This window comes from Arabidopsis lyrata, assembly GCF_000004255.2.
Source record: "Arabidopsis lyrata subsp. lyrata unplaced genomic scaffold ARALYscaffold_7, whole genome shotgun sequence".
Taxonomy (NCBI): Eukaryota; Viridiplantae; Streptophyta; class Magnoliopsida; order Brassicales; family Brassicaceae; genus Arabidopsis; species Arabidopsis lyrata.
In genome coordinates, this window is record NW_003302549.1 from 653,974 (window position 1) to 670,893 (window position 16,920).

At 37.9% G+C, this 16,920-nt stretch overlaps 6 protein-coding genes and 2 long non-coding RNA genes across 8 annotated transcripts; 2 read left to right on the forward strand and 6 right to left on the reverse strand.

Moving 5' to 3' along the window:
* Positions 1-1,484: 1,484 nt before the first annotated feature.
* LOC9302940 (F-box/kelch-repeat protein At4g39560) lies at positions 1,485-3,021 on the reverse strand. The gene has a single exon (XM_021018958.1). The coding sequence runs from the start codon at positions 2,852-2,854 to the stop codon at positions 1,682-1,684; it is 1,173 nt and encodes a 390-aa protein (XP_020874617.1). The 5' UTR covers positions 2,855-3,021; the 3' UTR covers positions 1,485-1,681.
* Positions 3,022-3,345: 324 nt separating this feature from the next.
* LOC9304987 (F-box/kelch-repeat protein At4g39570) lies at positions 3,346-5,045 on the reverse strand. The gene is given in 2 exon segments (XM_021019850.1): positions 3,346-4,754; positions 4,756-5,045. Coding segments are annotated over 2 exon segments (1,149 nt in total). The 5' UTR covers positions 4,902-5,045; the 3' UTR covers positions 3,346-3,751.
* Positions 5,046-5,139: 94 nt separating this feature from the next.
* LOC9304988 (F-box/kelch-repeat protein At4g39580) lies at positions 5,140-6,908 on the reverse strand. The gene has a single exon (XM_002868871.2). The coding sequence runs from the start codon at positions 6,369-6,371 to the stop codon at positions 5,214-5,216; it is 1,158 nt and encodes a 385-aa protein (XP_002868917.2). The 5' UTR covers positions 6,372-6,908; the 3' UTR covers positions 5,140-5,213.
* A 195-nt stretch (positions 6,909-7,103) lies between these two features.
* Positions 7,104-8,639, reverse strand: LOC9304989 (F-box/kelch-repeat protein At4g39590). Its single transcript, XM_021018779.1, has one exon. It carries the CDS (start codon positions 8,550-8,552, stop codon positions 7,350-7,352), a length of 1,203 nt encoding a protein of 400 aa, XP_020874438.1. The 5' UTR covers positions 8,553-8,639; the 3' UTR covers positions 7,104-7,349.
* A 613-nt stretch (positions 8,640-9,252) lies between these two features.
* LOC9304990 (F-box/kelch-repeat protein At4g39560) lies at positions 9,253-11,617 on the reverse strand. The gene is made up of 2 exons (XM_002868873.2): positions 9,533-11,617; positions 9,253-9,400 (listed from the first exon to the last, which is right to left on the reverse strand). Exons 1-2 carry the CDS (start codon positions 10,778-10,780, stop codon positions 9,392-9,394), a joined length of 1,257 nt encoding a protein of 418 aa, XP_002868919.2. The 5' UTR covers positions 10,781-11,617; the 3' UTR covers positions 9,253-9,391.
* A 118-nt stretch (positions 11,618-11,735) lies between these two features.
* LOC9304991 lies at positions 11,736-12,242 on the forward strand. Its single transcript, XR_002330573.1, has 2 exons — positions 11,736-11,867; positions 12,059-12,242. It is a non-coding gene; the product is annotated as an uncharacterized LOC9304991 (long non-coding RNA).
* A 2,249-nt stretch (positions 12,243-14,491) lies between these two features.
* On the forward strand, positions 14,492-15,272 carry LOC9302942. Its single transcript, XR_002330574.1, has 2 exons — positions 14,492-14,889; positions 15,165-15,272. It is a non-coding gene; the product is annotated as an uncharacterized LOC9302942 (long non-coding RNA).
* A 393-nt stretch (positions 15,273-15,665) lies between these two features.
* LOC9302943 (protein MIZU-KUSSEI 1) lies at positions 15,666-16,801 on the reverse strand. The gene has a single exon (XM_002868874.2). It carries the CDS (start codon positions 16,578-16,580, stop codon positions 15,786-15,788), a length of 795 nt encoding a protein of 264 aa, XP_002868920.2. The 5' UTR covers positions 16,581-16,801; the 3' UTR covers positions 15,666-15,785.
* Between the last annotated feature and the right edge of the window lie 119 nt (positions 16,802-16,920).

A 16,920-nucleotide genomic window follows, 5' to 3' on the forward strand; every position in this document is an offset into this window, starting at 1 on the left:
TTGATTTCTTATTTTGTTGGTGAATGATTTTAAAAGATGATTTATTATTATTTTTTAGCATTTATAATATTATTGAATTTTTTAAATTTCATCATTTTCCATAATTTTACCACACTAAATCCTAAACAATTTACCATTTTTTCTTACACTACCAAGTAACACCTAAACAATCCCTTATTTCACATGATTTTACCATTTATACAACATTCTTCCCGCGCATGCGCGCGGGCAATCACCTAGTTATACATTAATTACGTATAATAAATTTGTTCATATATTTTTGGGACTAATTCCATAACAATCAACGTTTTTATCATTAATTTCGCTCATTTTAGCCAATTATCATTAATTGAAAGATATTTTACTTGCTTCTAAAGATTTCTAGAAAATTTATCACAAATAACCCATCTGTTTTATAAATTAAATTGATATTTTTATTTTGGTCGTGTAAATTAAATAGATATGAAATCCATGTAACTAATTTTAATTTAATTAGATTAAATCGAAATTATGATATTTTTATACCTATAGCTTACCAAAGAAGTTTAATTTTCAATTTATAAAGATTTCTTGAATATGATTTTACAAATTATTCAACAAGATGATAAGTATTTATTAAATTTTGTGAATCATGAAAAATAATAATTAATTTTTAATCATTATACTTTATCTTTCAATCTCTCATCTAAAAAATAAGATACATATTCTATTATTACTATGTCCAAACTTCATTTTGTTGTATGACTAAATAATATTCTCATTAGAACTGTCAAAGCGAGTTGATTCGTCCCGTTAAGTCCGTTTTGCGATAGACAAAAAATATTTTGATTTGCAGTTAGTCGGTCCGCACGACCCGCGGGTAGCATATATGAAATACAAACCCGTCCCGCGAATGTATGCGGATTTGCGGGATTGTCCATGGATTTTGTTTAAATAATTTTAAAGTAACCAAAATTTAAAATACTACTAAAATAAATAAATAAATCAAAATACTATTAAAAGTTTGTTTAAATTACCACATGTTGAATAAATTATAATTTTATCAATAAATACTAATATGCGGGCTGATCCGCCAACCCACGGATGAAAACCGATTAAACCTATGACCCACTGCGAATTAATCCATGTGGCCCGCTTATTTGCGGGTTTAATATATTTTCCTAAATCTGCCCCATAGTGAGATGATGTGGGCTCGACCTGCGGTTTTTGACCTATTTTGACTGCTCTAATTCCCATGAATCGTCTAATTTTAGAATTTTAAAACACAAAATTCTATTTTGTAAATCATAATTAATACGATGGGTATATTTATAAACAATTTTACATTTTCTCTACAATTTGTTATTATGAATATTTATAAGTATACTACACGATTCGTTCTACTAAAAAACATACACAATATTAAACGCAACGTATGTAAACCAATATTCTCCCGCGGTGGACCGCGGGTCCGATCCTAGTAATATTGTATGAAGCAAGCACGCAAGCAAAAAAACTCTCTTCAAGACTACATCTTGTTACAGTTCTTCCTACGAATGTGAATAACCCAACTTGTTCAACCAAAACAGTGTGAAACATTTCTAGCATTACAATTTAAGCTTAGCTTAAACATTTGCAGCCCAATCCAAACTAAACTAAACTTCTACCTGCACCATTCAAGATTCACTACCGAGTCAATTCATCAAACAGTAGCGGCACGAGCACACACGAATTCATAAGGCTCAGGGACTGTAAGCACAGCATCAAACCACTCAACCTTGCCCCAAATCTTTTCATTGTCAGGCTTTTCAAGTGTGATTACCGCACACCAAATCACATTGTTGTTATCGCCAGTAGTAGGTAAATTGCCCCACAAAACAGCCATCTTTCCACCATAATCCGCTAATCTAACCCAAGAATTACTAGCAAACTTAGGCAATCCTTCCAAACCCTTCAACTTCATCCAGCGTCCTATCTTAGAGTCATACAATTTGATTCCGTCTGATTTGCTATAACAATACAGTACATTATCTATCACGCAAAAAGTAGACCATTCCCATCCTAAATCCAAATAATTCACTGCTCCTATCCTTTCCCATTTATTTATTCCTGGGTTGTAAGCAACACCCACACCCTTATACCCAAACAAGCAGATAGCTTCGTCAATCACTGCGCTCTTGCATATACGACTTTCGCATCCATCTGCATTAGGGTTTAACACAAGTTCCCAAGTTTGGGTTTTTACATCGAAAACTTCCATCCAATTGGAGGAATTAGAGTCTTTGCTGCCTCCTGCAACATAAATCTTTCCATCAATGACATTGGCCGCAGGGAAAAACCGCTCCACCAGCATGTTTGGAGCTTCACGCAACGTGTGAGACCGACAGTCCAAAATCGAGACGCTAGAGGAGTGGTCATTGATGATGGACCAGCCAATGTTGTAAATATCAGAACCAACCGTAACCAGACCAGAGCGGTGTACAGGAGGAGAATTGGGCATTGGGATTGCCGCCATAACATGCCCACTTGGCTTATTCGTCTTCTTCTTCATGTTGTTGGTTACGTTTAGATTAGGTTTTCGGCAGAGAGTGAACCAGCGAAGGTTAGAGTTAGAAGTAAACCCTAAGCACAGATAGAGACAGCTCTCGGTACGTCCTAAGAGTGACCGAGTCTCGTAAAGCTCCGGTGATGCAAGGAGAGATCGAAAGCTCTTGGAGACGAGCGAGAGAATTGGGTAGTCCAATCTCGAGACGCGGGCGAGGATACTTATTAGCAAATCAACGGGAAGTGATGGAATCTGGGTCGACTGAGGCGTCGGTGAGAGTATCGGCGACGTCGTCGTCTTCTTCTCCCTTTTCTTCACCGGCGACGACATCGGCGAAAAATGAAATTATCGACTGCAGAGAGAACAAGGTCAAAGAGGAATTTAGGGATTTTGACTGCTAAGGCTTCTCCAGCGTAATGGTATGTTGCCTCTGCTTTTTTATCCTTTTCATTCATTCTTAACGGGCCGGGCTCAAAGCAATAAATTTGTAAATTGAAGAAAAAAACACAATTCATTACAACAACAGTAGTGTATTAGCATTTTGGCTTGAGCTTAGTTTTGACTGTTGAAAAGTGCAACGATGGCTGTTCACTTTATTGTAACATGTTGAAATCTTTAGTACCACCATGGACTAACTACTAGAGCAAGTTTCTCTGCAACTTCTTCACCAATTTTTTTTTCTTAGTGAATCATCAAAAAAATTCCAATTTGTTTGTCTATAAGACGACCAAACATTAATGCTTCAAGTATGTATCTTTGTTATAGTTCTTTTTGTTTCCCCTAAGAATATAGTAAACCATTCTAATCAACCAAAACAGTACTTAAAATGAAAGAGAGCACAAACGTTAGCTACACAAAAACTGGCTCTAAGACATAAGCCAGATGGGAGCCATACAAGCTATTATCAGTAGCAGTCACACAATATCTACAAGTGAGAACACACATTCAAAACAAAATGATGTATAGTACTGTTACTGAATCATTAGATGTTTCCATAACGTACAAGGCTATGAGACAAATACTGCATCATTAAACTTTCTTTCAACCAAAACAGTGTTTCATAGGTCTGTAGCAGCAGAAAGAAAGCTAAGCATCAAAGGTTTACAAGTCAAACAATGTCAACAGCATAAGAGCTTTACACAAGACACAATCATACAACAAAAATGATCCAATACCCACAGACCATTAAAGATTCACCACATTCAAGCCTGTCTCGTATGTCATTCATCAAACGGTAACAGCTAGAGCATGTTCAAATTCATATGACACAGGAACTGTAAGCACTGCCTCATGCCACTCGACTGTCCCCCAAATCTCTTCACTGTTGGGCCTTTCAAGGGCAATCACCGCGCACCGAATTGTTTTGTTCTTATTGGAAGCAGAAGGGACACGATTGTCCCAAAAAATCGCCATCTTTCCACCATAATCTGCCATCTTAACATAGACATTACGGGACAACTTAGGTAGTCCTTTCAAACCCTTCATATCTTTCCACAATCTCAGCTTAGTGTCATACCATCGGAAAGCTCCAATATAACAGTACAAAACATTCTCGATAACGCAATTACAAGACCATGACCATCTCGGACCCATCTGATATCCGACAAAGTCCCATCTACTTTCCTTTGGATCATAAGCCATAACCTTCCACCCAATCATCAAGTGGAACTTTCCATCAATATATGCGCTTCTTGATAGACCACCCCAGTCTTTCTCCCAGTAAGGGATACGCATCTGATCCCAAATTTGGGTCTTTATGTCGAACACCTCTATCGGGTACAAGGAATCTGAATCATCATCGTCGACACCTCCAGCTACATAAATCTTTCCATCAATGACACTAGCAGAAGGATCCAACCTTGCCATCTGCATGCTTGGAGCCTCAAGCAACGTGTGAGACCGGCAGTCTAGGATCACGACTCTAGATGAAGGCACATTCTCCTCCATGTATCCGCCAAAGTAATAGATATCGGAACCAACAGACGCGTGACCTGACCAGTGCGCAAGAGGAGGATTTGGAACTGGGATTGGGATCAAAAGATTGCCACTTGACTTCTTTCTCTTCTTCTTGGTGCCATTTTTTAGGTTTCTTTCAGGTTTCAGGCAGAGAGTGAACCAGAGAGGGTTAGGGTCAGGATTTCCTTCCTGTAAACACAAATAGAGACAACTCTCGGTTCGGCCTAAGAGTGACCGAGTCTCGTAAAGCTCCGGTGAACAGAGGAGAGCTCGAAGTGACGCGTGCGAAGATACTTACAAACAAATCATCAGGAAGTGACGGAATCGGCGTCGGCGGTAGCACCGGTGAAAGATTTTTTTTCCTAAGCGATGGCTTCTTCGTCGACATCACCCTCTTCCTCTTCCGCTCAGGTGACGACATTGGCGGAATTATCGAGAAAAAATCACCGTTGAGCAACCTCCCGATGTCTTCAGCTTCTTCTCCGACTTGCAGAGAACATATTCCGGTGTGTGAATTTAGGGATTTGACTTCACTTCACTGCTATGAGAGTTCTCGAGCGCGTTTTCTTTACTCGCTTAGATTGCGCGTGTGATATTACACAAATTTGGGCTTGTGGGCTTAATATTTAAATCCTTTACACTGAATATGGGCCTCAATATTAAAACATGAAACAATCATCCATCAAATTAAGTAGCCGAATATTACACGAACTCTCCGAATTATCATCAATTATCAAACAGTAGCAGCAAGAACATGTACCAATTCATGTGATTTGGGAACTCTAAGCACAACATCAAACCACTGGGTCTTACCGCAAATCTCGTATATGTCGTGCCTTTCAATTGTAATCTCCGCACACCAAATCATCTTGTTCTTGGAGCTAGAAGGCACAGAAGTTTCCCATAAAACCGCCATCTTATCACCGTAAGCCGCTAAGTTAACACGGCTATAGCATAGAAACTTGATTAGCCGTTCCAACCCCATCAACTTTCTCCAAAATCCTCCTTTATAGTCATACCATTTAAACTTTCTATTATTATAATAGAACAATATATTGTTTATCACACAATACGAAACCCATGTCCGACCCATATCCATATCCATTCCAACTGAGTCCCATCTACCTTCTTTCGGATCGTAAGCCACATGACCCGCACCCCCAAACAAGTGATATTTTCCTTCGATCCCAACGCTCTTGTACACAAGTCTCTCGCATCTCTCGGTGCCAGGACTTGCCACAGAGTCCCAAGTCTGAGTCTTAGGATCAAACACTTCTATACAATCCAATGAAATGCATTCTTCGCAGCCTCCTGCTACATAAATCTTCCCGTTAAGAACGGTCGCAGTGGGGTAGTTTCGTGCCACCCGCATTGGTGGAGCTTCGTGCCACATGTCACACTGACAATCCAAGACCGAGACGCTAGAGGATGGTGCATCATTGATAGGCCCTCCAATAGCGTAGATATTAGAATCAACAGCGACCACACTCGACCAATGAGCAGGAGGAGCATGGCGAGATAGGATCGGGACCAATAAATGACCACCTGAGAAATTTGTTAGTTTTCGATCCGGAACACGACAGAGAGTGTACCATCGGAGGTTAGAGTCGTTAAGTAACCGTAAGGACACATAAAGACAACTCTCGGTGCGGCCGAGGATGGACCGAGTCAGATAAAGCTCTGGTGAAGCAACGAGAGACCGGAAACTCTTGGAGACAAGGGAGAAAGTTGGGTAATACAATCTTGAAATGCGGCTTAAGGAGCTCAAAAGTATGTCATCAGGAAGAAAGAGATTTGTGATCGGTGAGGGTACCAATGATAACGTCTTCTTCTGCTCAGATGGTGCCTCCTCTTCGTTCATGGTGGCCAAAGGGTTAGTTGGAGAAGACATTGAAGATTTCGTTTCTTCTAATGGTAGAACAAATCAACACTGAGTTTGCATAGATAGATCATTCGATTCTTCACCATGCCTTTATTTCAATACGCTATTTTTGATCTTTTTGGAATTGTGACTTTTTTCCACACTGAAAGAAATCATATACAAAGAAAATGTTGGAGCAGTCGGAGAAGACTCGATAAACTAGAGAGAGATTCAATAGTCTAAAGTGTGACTCGGTCAAGATGCATAACAATAAATTAAGAAAAATATTTTATCGAAAGTGGTTAGAGCATGCTCTTAACGTGGGCTCTTTTTTCGGGACGAATAATAAAAGACTTTGTTGTCCACAAATTAAATTATTAAAGTATATACACAAAAATATGTTAGACATCTCTGCACCGGTGAAGAAAAGAGCCTTGATTAGGCAAGAAAAGTGAAGGGTCATACAGAAAAACAATTAATCAAGTTAACGTTTCTTAGTTCTTACGAAAGGAAGAATCTAAAGATGTAGTTCAAAAAAATGCTACATGAAAATATACATACTAATCTTGTCTTTAATCCTTTTTCCTTGTTTTTTAAATGATCATTATACATCAATGAGAAAGCCAAAAAGGATGGTACAATGGACAAACAAAACACTAACTGTATATGTCTCTTTTTAGTTATTCTCGTTAATGTAAAAGAGAATCGCACTCTTCTATGCAACACAAACAAAAGTGCATCGACAATATTTGTCAAAATCCCAATCACAATTTTAAGCTAAATCATCTAAACGTGAGTGCATATGTTAATAAATAAACAAATAATGTAAACTGCATTCGGCTTAAAAACATGAAACGATCATTCAACATATTGTAGTCGCATAATAACGGAAAGGAAACATCTCAAAAACGCAACTATTCAAAACAAAACGAAATTACCCGCATTAGTGAATATTGTTTCTAATTTCATCACTCTTCAAGCATGTTCTCATGAATAGTCGTCATTTCATCAAACAGAAGCGGAAAGAGCATTCGCATTGATCAAGCTACAAGACGCTCCAACTGCAAGCACAGTATCAAACCACTCAACCTTCCCCCAAATCTCATCTCCATCGCGCTTTTCAAGTGAAATCTCAGCACACCAAATCGCCATATATGCCTCAGAAGTACACTCCCATATATCCCACAACACCGCCATCTTTCCACCAAAATCCACCAATCTACAATACTCACGGTGGCTAAAATCAGGTAACCCTTCAAGGCCTTTCAATTCCTTCCATGAAGGAACCTTACTGTCGTACCATTTGAACACTCCTTGATCCCAGTAGAACAAGATGTTGTCTATCACGCAATAACTCGACTTTAATGCACAACCGATAAGCCTATCCTCTCCTACTGGGTTCCATATACCTTCCTCTGGATTGTAAACTACAAACTCATCCCCAAACAGGTATAGTTTTCCTTCATGTCCTATGCTTTTGACTACACGTCTATAGCTTTCCTCCTCCCAAAGCCTCACGATGCGAGGGTTCGTAACGGATCCCCAACTTTGTGTTTTTGGATCAAACACTTCGATCCAGTTTGAGGGATTATCCGTGTCTTTAGTGCCTCCTGTTACATATATCTTCCCATCAACTACGCTTGTTGTGGAGGATTTCCTGTCCAATCGCATTCTTGGACCATCGCGCCACGTGTGAGACCGACAATCCAGGACAGAGACTTTAGAAGAAGGTTTCCTATCCCAGCCGAGAGGGCAGAAATCATCACCAACGGTTCCACCAATTTTGTAGATATTAGAACCAACCGCTACGAGATTCGACGATTGCGTAAGAGGATACTCGGGAGATGGAATTTGGACCAAAACCTTGCCACTTGACTTGTTGCTTACGCTTCGATTAGGGTTCTGGTAGAGAGTGAACCAATGTGTGTTATTGTCGAAAGGGAAGCGTAAGCATAGATAGAGACACTTCTCGGTACGGTTTAAGAGAGATCGAGTGTGGTAAATCTCTGGTGAAGTAACGATGGATCGGAATCTTTTGGAGACGCGAGAGAGAGCGGGATAATACATTCTAGAGACACGGGCAAAGCAGTTCAATAACAAGTCATTAGAAAGTGAACCGATCGAGTTTGGTTCTGTCGTCATCTGCTTGTTTTTCTTACCCGGTGGATCTTTGCGATTAGTGGCGGCGGAAGATCTGGATGTGGAAGACATTGGAATAGAATTTTTCTGAAGCAAATTCGCTAGGAAAAGAAAAGCAACTTATTATCAAGGAAGAAACTCCTTATAGGGTTTCTCTGATTCCAGAGTTTTCGGACCGTTGCGCGAGGAAAATCAATAATACCTTAGCCTATGGCCTAAAGTTATCATGTGAATAATGGGCTTTTAGTTTAGAAATAGATAACATGCTAAAATAAATTTTACACCTCACGACTAACAATTTCATGTACAGGTCCAGTTTTCGTAATTAAGAACTTATTACGAATTTTAAATTGAACCAAAAGTCCAAAAACATTATATAAAAGGCTTATGACTTCAACTCACCAAAAAAGAGGCTTATGACTTCAAATTCCAAATCCCGTTTGGTAATGAAACAGAGGATCCTCAAATTGTTCCAGTGATAATTTCTTTGTTGGTTGGCTTACAAGACATGAACACAAGCCTTACCTTAAACAACAAAACTCTGTTCTTTTATTGCAACTGGGTCATTCGTTACATAAATGAGAATGTACACTGGACAAACAAGCTCTAACTTTGTATATTGCAAAAGTTAATTCTCATGAATCTAAAGAGAACACTAGGCTTCCACAAACATAAGTGTTTTCAAGTACATTTTCAAAGTCTGCTGTCACAAGATAAGCCAAGTCACATACAAATGAAACGGAAACACCATCAAGAGTCCATCATCACAATATCAGAAAGAGTTTGATATCAAAGGGTTCATCAATGAGACAGTCACAAAACAAGCTATATAGGACAGGAAATCAACAAGCTATATAGGCCAAACACCTCAAAAGCTTACTTGCATTGAGTGTGATTCATTGATCATGTAGCTAGAAGACCTGAGACGATATGATCAAATGAGACTATAATAGTTGTTGACAAAAAAACAAGAACAAAGTTAAAAGATAAGGCTTTAAAGTTTAAACTTGAAAATACAAAATTCAGATATTGAGAGAAACAGAATATAAAACCTTAACAGTATATGAGAGAGGATCAAGTTCAGAGACAAGATCGGCCCACTCAATTTTCCCCCAAATTTCGCCTCCCGGGCTTCTGTTTAAGGAAATCTCCGCACACCAAAGCTCCAACGTCTTAGTACTATTAATAAGAAACTTGCCAGGACCAGGAAAACTCTTCTTATCAATTGTACTAGGGATATGCACCTTCCAGAAGACCACAATGTTCCCACGAGAGTTGGTGCTCAGTCTGCTGAAACCATCTTCGGTACAGTGGAGCTTCAACGCGATATTAGCGTTCTCAGCACAGTAGTTCCCTTTTAAACCAAATAAACACCAGTCAAAAGCATCCAAACCCATCACCTCCCTCCAATCCAGCTTTTCTGCTTCACACCACAATATTTTCCCGCGAGTACCACAAGAGTATAACAGTTTCCCTATGGCACACCAGTCTTTTCTGTTTCCCGACTTAGAATCATGATTCCCTCTTCTAAATATACCTTCACGTGGCAGGTAGTAGAAGCTTTGATCCTCCTCGTCCACCGCATAAACTTTACCTTCCATCACCACACTTTTGTCGATCATACTTGTGTTCTTGCGTATCTCCGGATCATCATCAGGTAACGGCAAGGTGTCCCAAGTTTGGGTCTTTGGATCGAAAACCTCTGCCCAGTTGGAGGAATCTACCTCCTCGCAGCCTCCAAACACGTAAATCTTCCCATCTACCACGTTTGCCGCTGCGGAAGCGCGAGCTACTCTCATTGACCGGACGCGTCTCCAGGTGTGAGAGAGACAATCGAAACGCAAGACCTCCGAAGTGGGACTTCCGTTTATGATTCCACCAATGATATAGATTCCATAATCCAGCTCCACGAAAGAGGACGATTCTGGAGGCTGACAGGGATGCGATGGGATCGGTCTCAGTCGTTGATTCACAGAGTTGTTAACAGCGGCGGCGTCATCTAGAGTAGGTCCTCCACGGTGGAGGATGAACCAGCGTGGAGTTGGGTCAGGAGGGATGCTTAAGCAGACATAGTAGTACTCCTCGGTACAACCCATTAGCTCACGCGTGCGGCAGAGCTCAGGCGAAACCACGAGAGAGCGGTGACTCTTGGAGGTCAGAGACAAGGCCGCGCTGTCCAATCTCGAGAGGCGGGACAAGCAGTTCAGAGCAACATCATCTGGCAAGGACAATAACCTAGACGACGACGGAGACATCTCCTTCCTTTTATTGTGCCGTGACACTGACACCTCACTAGACATCGTTACGGTGCGATCGTGTCACAATCCCGGAAACCCAATTCACAAGGCTTTGATAACGCTAAATCAAAAATGCTCTGTTTTACGACTTGTACTACGTTTTGATTGATGGGTCGATCGATATCTCCTGATGAAAAAATTAAAGCTGAATGTTGGTTCTCCGTGTGGATGAATATGTGTAGGGTTTTATAATTTTTGTCCTGAAGAAGATTCAGAGAAGAAGCTCTTTTAATTTATGAAGGTTTTTAAGATTGTCCTAAACCTAGATGGAAAAGCTAAAATTCGATGGATCAAACCCATTATTATCAATGGAAAATAAAATTATTTGAAACTAGTTACTATATTTGTGTTGTTTCCAGATATGTTACAAGATTTCAATTACTAAGATTTGATGATAAGAAATATAATTGTTTCAAAGATTTCGTTCTATGCAGGTATTCCTCGTGGTCTTCTCAAATATTATCTTTCATTTTAGATATTTAGATTTTGGTAAACGGTTTATAAGATGAAACATCCGAAGAAATTAAACATTTCTTTTATCTAACGTCCCGAGTTAATTAAACAGTTATACTATTATTTTTGTTTAGGAAAAGTAAGATTGTATATAGAAAGGAATCTATAAAATTAATACCTTCAGATTTTTTACTTGGAAAAGTAAAATTTGATAATAAAGAAAGAAATAATGAAAAACCAACTTTAAAGCAATATATCAAAATCACTAGCTTTTTTTTTTGTGTGTCAAAAATACTATTAGTACCAACCATAATTATAGTAGATAATTGATTAATTATGAATATTTTATATTTCTATCGTCTAAAAAGAGAAATAATAATTTCAGATTTACCAAAAAAAAAATATGAATTGGATAAGTTTAGTCCTCTCTCCTTTTTTGTGCAAATGTTGTCTCTCCTCTATATATACAAAAGTTTACATTCTGAAACTCATAATTTCAGAAGTGAAAAAAAATTAAAAAAAAAATTAAAAATGTATAAAGCAGTGGTTTGGATAATTACTTTGATTTTTCTCTTGTTTTCTGGATCATCAAACACAGCAGTAGCAAGAATAGCATATGAAACACCCACCCAAACAAGTAAGCTGGTTACAATTCTGAGAAATTACATCGTGTTTTTTTTTACAGGGCCTTGAAACGATACGTTGGTGGGAGAATACATCTATTATAGAGATCAAATTGAAGCGAATATATTTCTCAACCAAAATAAATTTTAATTTTTGATTTTATAACCTAATTGATCATTATTGTTACATTGTTGTTTGGAACAGAAGAGGGTCAATGGGAAGAAAAGGTGATAAGAGGGAGCAAAATTGAAACACCAGGTAGCATTTCAAGGCGTGCACCTGACCCACCAACAAACCCCAAACCCTAGAGACGATCATATTAAAGCTTATTCTAATTATGATGTCACATAGCTCAGATGCGGAATAAAAACCTCATATTCACAAACTACTGTTTCTTTTGTCTCGTCACATATTTTGTCTTCTCACGTATATATCATCATCACATAGGCATATCATCACAACCAAAAATCTAGAATATGTTTTTTTTTTTTTTTTTTGTGAGGTCAACCAATTATATATATATATATATATATCTATGCGATCTAAAATAGCTAGATACGTAATACACGTACTGATTATGGCTTAGAAAACCAACAGTTGAAGTTCAGATGTAAACAAAGTATATATGTATAATTAGGGAAAAACGGTCTATTTCCCCACGAAAAGTATCACATCATAACAGATAGAGCCCAATCTATGACCACGTGCTAGATGTCCTCGGAAAAATACTTCTCAACTTATATCCCCATAAATTCATAGTTCGAATCATATTTCTCCACAAATATGGGTTTAATCGGTTCACAAATTAAATCCGATAGAAAACCACATAAACCAATATAACCAAATTAAAAATCAGATCCAATGTAAACCCTACCCGATTTCTTCTTCTTCTTCACCCAACCCATGAAACTCATTAAGAACATGCCACATAGACCAAGAAACAAAAATTATGAATTTGGGTCATTTAAATTCAAGTAAAATCTGATACAATTTTCAATTGAATGCTAACAACTGCTCGTATACATTTTGCGGAACACTTTCTGAACAAGAAGCATGAAAATGGTGAATTGGATATGAGAAAACGTCAAAATCAAAGATAGCCTTGGCCACAAGCAAGCTCCAGTCTGATTCCAGCTCACTATCACATTCTTCTTCTCGTCAAATCTCACCACGAATTTCGATCCATGGCCACAAATCGCTCATTCGCCAGTAATTTCACCGAGAAGAACTGCGTTCTGCGTCACATAAACAACGCCAGATCAGAGATGGAGCTTAGCGGTGAAATCGTTGCCGGAAGTGAAAACGACATGGCAGATGGTAAAGACGATGTGTAGTGACGATTGCAGGCGTCAATGGTGGACTGATTCGCAGAGGAGTCGTACTGGATAGTGGATACCATTGCCCGTATTTGAGAATTTGATGAGTGAATGGATGGATTCCAAAAGTGAATTCAGACATGAAGTAACAGCGGAGAGATCGAGAAGGATGGTGGTGGTAGTTGTCACGGAGACCAATACGACGTGATTTGGGCAAATAACGGTGGTTTGATCTTTTTCAACAACTGCAACAAAGCTTCTCAAATTGTTGTGGTAGCAAAAACGTTTGGTTGAACTGCAAAGTGATTCATCTTCATCAAAAGAAAATTAAGGAAATTTTTGTTAACATGTTCACATGAAATTTGAATTTTTGATAACATGTTGAACAACGATGAAACAATGTAATCAAAATTTCGAGAATAGATCCATCAATTTTGTAGAGAAATGGTGAACACAGAAGCAAAAATTTCTGATTTAAATACATAAAAAAAAAAAAACTGGAAATAGGATTCGCCGATCTAAGAAAATCCATGGAAGAGGAGAGAGATAGGTTAGGTTTCATAAGTACAGCTTTTGAAGGAAGGTTAAGCTATGGCGAAGGGAGCGAGTGAAGCTAGAAGATGAACATAGAGAGATTACGGGAGAGAAAGAAGAAGAATTGGTATGTTACGGCTTACGGGTGAAGAAGGATGTTGGGTTGGGTGGGTAACGTGGGTTTGCTTGGGTCGGGTTCAATTAGTTGTAATCGGGTCAGAATTGGTTTAGATTAGGTTTAATCCGGTTTAGTATTTTCGTTAGTTTGGTAAGCAGTCAGTAAACCGAACAAAACCAATGTTTGTGTGTAAATAAGATGAAAACTTTTATTTTAGGGAAAAATAGGATTTGAACTATGAATTTATGGGGATATAAGTTGAGAAGTATTTTTTCGGGGACATCTAGCACGTGGTCATAGATTGGGCTCTATCTGTTATGATGTGATACTTCTTGTGGGGAAATAGACCGTTTTTCCGTATAATTAGTATACAATGAGTTTGAGTATTTTCGATATACGTTTATGTTTAGATCTGATCAAAACCAGTATCGTAAAACCCTAATTGAACCGGTCGAGCATTAGTAAACATATCAATCTCATTATTTTTATGGCAAATAAATAAGAATCCCAATAAATAAACTGAAACTGAAATTATTGTAACCGAGCAACTTAATAAATGAAAATCAATCAATAAGATCTTTTGCTAGAAAACAATATATATATATATATATATTGAGATTGATATATGGTTAGTTCTTGATATAAAAGGGGTTTGACTTAAATAAGATTTTTCTCTCCAAGACAGCCTTAAACGCATCTTCTTCGTTTGACCGTGTCTTACCAGACGATAACATGGACTATTCTTCAAAAAGAACAGATAAACACATCCAAAAGATTTTTTTTTTTTTTTTTTTCTGGGACGACTTTTTCCTCGTCAGGGAGAACTTATTCTATAAATACATCTTCTCACCAAAAGAAATCAAATATCATTTTCTTCGTCAAACACAAATTGATATAAACCAAAATTTTGGCTTATATAAACGATTTATACATTGTAAAACTCATTATTATAAACAAAACCAAAATGTATCACCGCTTGGTTTGGTTAGTTGCTTTGATTGTTCTATTGTTCGTTGGATCATCAAACATAGCTTCCGCTCGGATACCATACCAATCCTTCATGACAAGTAAGTTTCTTACTTTATCACCTCTCAACCCAAATTAAAGTTATTTATTTTCTTATTAATCTGTTCATTATAAAGATTCATGAATTTCATTTCGTAAAAGGGTGCATGTTCCTTGTAACGAGTATATATATACTGTGAAAACGAATTTTGTTTTTCTCATTCATGAATTCACATATTTGCATGGACGATCATAAAGCTTCCGTATGAATCTCAAAATGGTAATTTTAAATATTCAAAAGTATTGATGTTTCTCTGAGTACTAATTGGATGTGAAGAAAAAGAAGAACGGGTTTGGGATAAAATGATGATCAGAGAAATCAAGATTGATGTGGGAGGAAGTAACTCAAGACATGCACGTCAAGGAAATGCACCAAATCCAGGCGCAAAATGATCTTTAGAGACAGTTGACCAATATTGATTAATACTTACTCGGACAATTGAGAAGAGTTCCGAATAGATTCAAATTAATTCGGCTAAACAATAATGTATCAGGCTTAGGCATTATTTATATATGGACCGGAAGACTATATGTGGTTAGTTCCAAGTATTAATGTATCTATTTATAAAATGAATTCATTCCATTTGTTAAATAAAAAGAGATGTCTATGAGTTTTGCTAAATAAATCTTCTTCTCCACAAATTTGTTGTCACATCACATATATTTCCGTTTTTTTTTTTTTTTGGGTCAAACACATATACTTCATTTCAGAACGAAGAAGTGGTTATACAATTCAAAACTTAAAAAATTATATCTAGAGATTAATTAGCAACGAAAATTTTAAAGAACAACAAAATATGCTTATAATTATCCTAAAAAAATAATACATAACGTCGACCACCTCCGTTTCCGGGTCATTTACATGCACGTTAAATAAATTTAAACCACAAGAAAATATTCAAACTCTCACAAAGAAAAAGCTAAGTTCGGGTCCATTATTCCCTTCAGGACTCAACATATAAAAAGTCTCTGAATCTTTAGACCCAATAACTCTCTCAAAATAAGCTCTCATATACGCCATTTCGCCGTCGGGTCCTTCCGACTCCGAGTTTCCCGGCAAAACTCCGGCTCCCATAGAAACCGGACGTAACAACTCCATCACGTTAAGATCTTCTTCGGTCGCTTCTCGTTTCACACCGTAACCCGTTTTCTCTCCTTTACAATACATTGTCCATAACGGTTCTTCCAAAATATCCGTCTTCTTTTCGGTTGTATTGTTATTATTATCTGCTCGAGGCTGTTTCTCAGTCTCGAGAGCTATTCTCACCATTCCCGTGCTTAGCTCTTTTTGAAGGGTTGTGGTTTGCATGGCGAGCTCTACGACTAAAGAAGGTAAACATTTAGGGCTTTCTTGAATCGAAAGACTTACTCGGCCTTTACGGTATCCAAACAATGTTCCGGTGATTCTTGACGTGTTGTGATGTGGATCCGGTAAGCCTAAACCGGGATGTATAACCGGGATTTTGCATGCTACGGATGGTGTTGTAAAGATTGGGAAAGAGCGAAACACGGTGCGTAAAACTCTGAAAACGTTTGTTCTGTTTTTCTTCTTTTTTGAAGATGGTGGTTGGAGGAGAAGGTGCTGACGTGGCGGCGTGGTTGTGGTCGTCGGAGAAGGTGATGGAGATGAAGGAGGAATTGAGGAGGAGGGGGAAGAAGAACTTGTAGCCATTGGATTTGATGATTCTCCCATTAGACGACGATCGTACGGCGAAGAAAGAAAGGAGAAAATCTTTCTTCGACGACCGACGACGACTAAAGAACCAACGTCCTCGTAGAAATCTAGTCTTTTTTTTTTCTTTAGCTCTCTATTCCTCCTCCTTATTGAATTGATATTTTTCTCCTAACCAATCCTTATCCTTGGATTTGATTTTCTTGTTTCTTTTTTAAGAAAAGTTAATTCTGGATTTCAACGGTGGTTAAAACCGAAGCTATATTTGCAAGCAACAAATCGCATTTGTATGTTAATTTTTATTTTTTTCCTAAGCTTGGTTAACGTTTATAAATATAAATATATAATGAAGTTAATAGTA

Excerpts from the sequence above, each read along its gene's own strand:
- LOC9302943 (XM_002868874.2), bottom strand. The coding sequence starts at position 16,580 with ATGGGAGAATCATCAAATCCAATGGCTACAAGTTCTTCTTCCCCCTCC.
- LOC9304988 (XM_002868871.2), bottom strand. The coding sequence starts at position 6,371 with ATGTCTTCTCCAACTAACCCTTTGGCCACCATGAACGAAGAGGAGGCA.
- LOC9304989 (XM_021018779.1), bottom strand. The coding sequence starts at position 8,552 with ATGTCTTCCACATCCAGATCTTCCGCCGCCACTAATCGCAAAGATCCA.
- LOC9304990 (XM_002868873.2), bottom strand. The coding sequence starts at position 10,780 with ATGTCTAGTGAGGTGTCAGTGTCACGGCACAATAAAAGGAAGGAGATG.
- LOC9302940 (XM_021018958.1), bottom strand. The coding sequence starts at position 2,854 with ATGTCGTCGCCGGTGAAGAAAAGGGAGAAGAAGACGACGACGTCGCCG.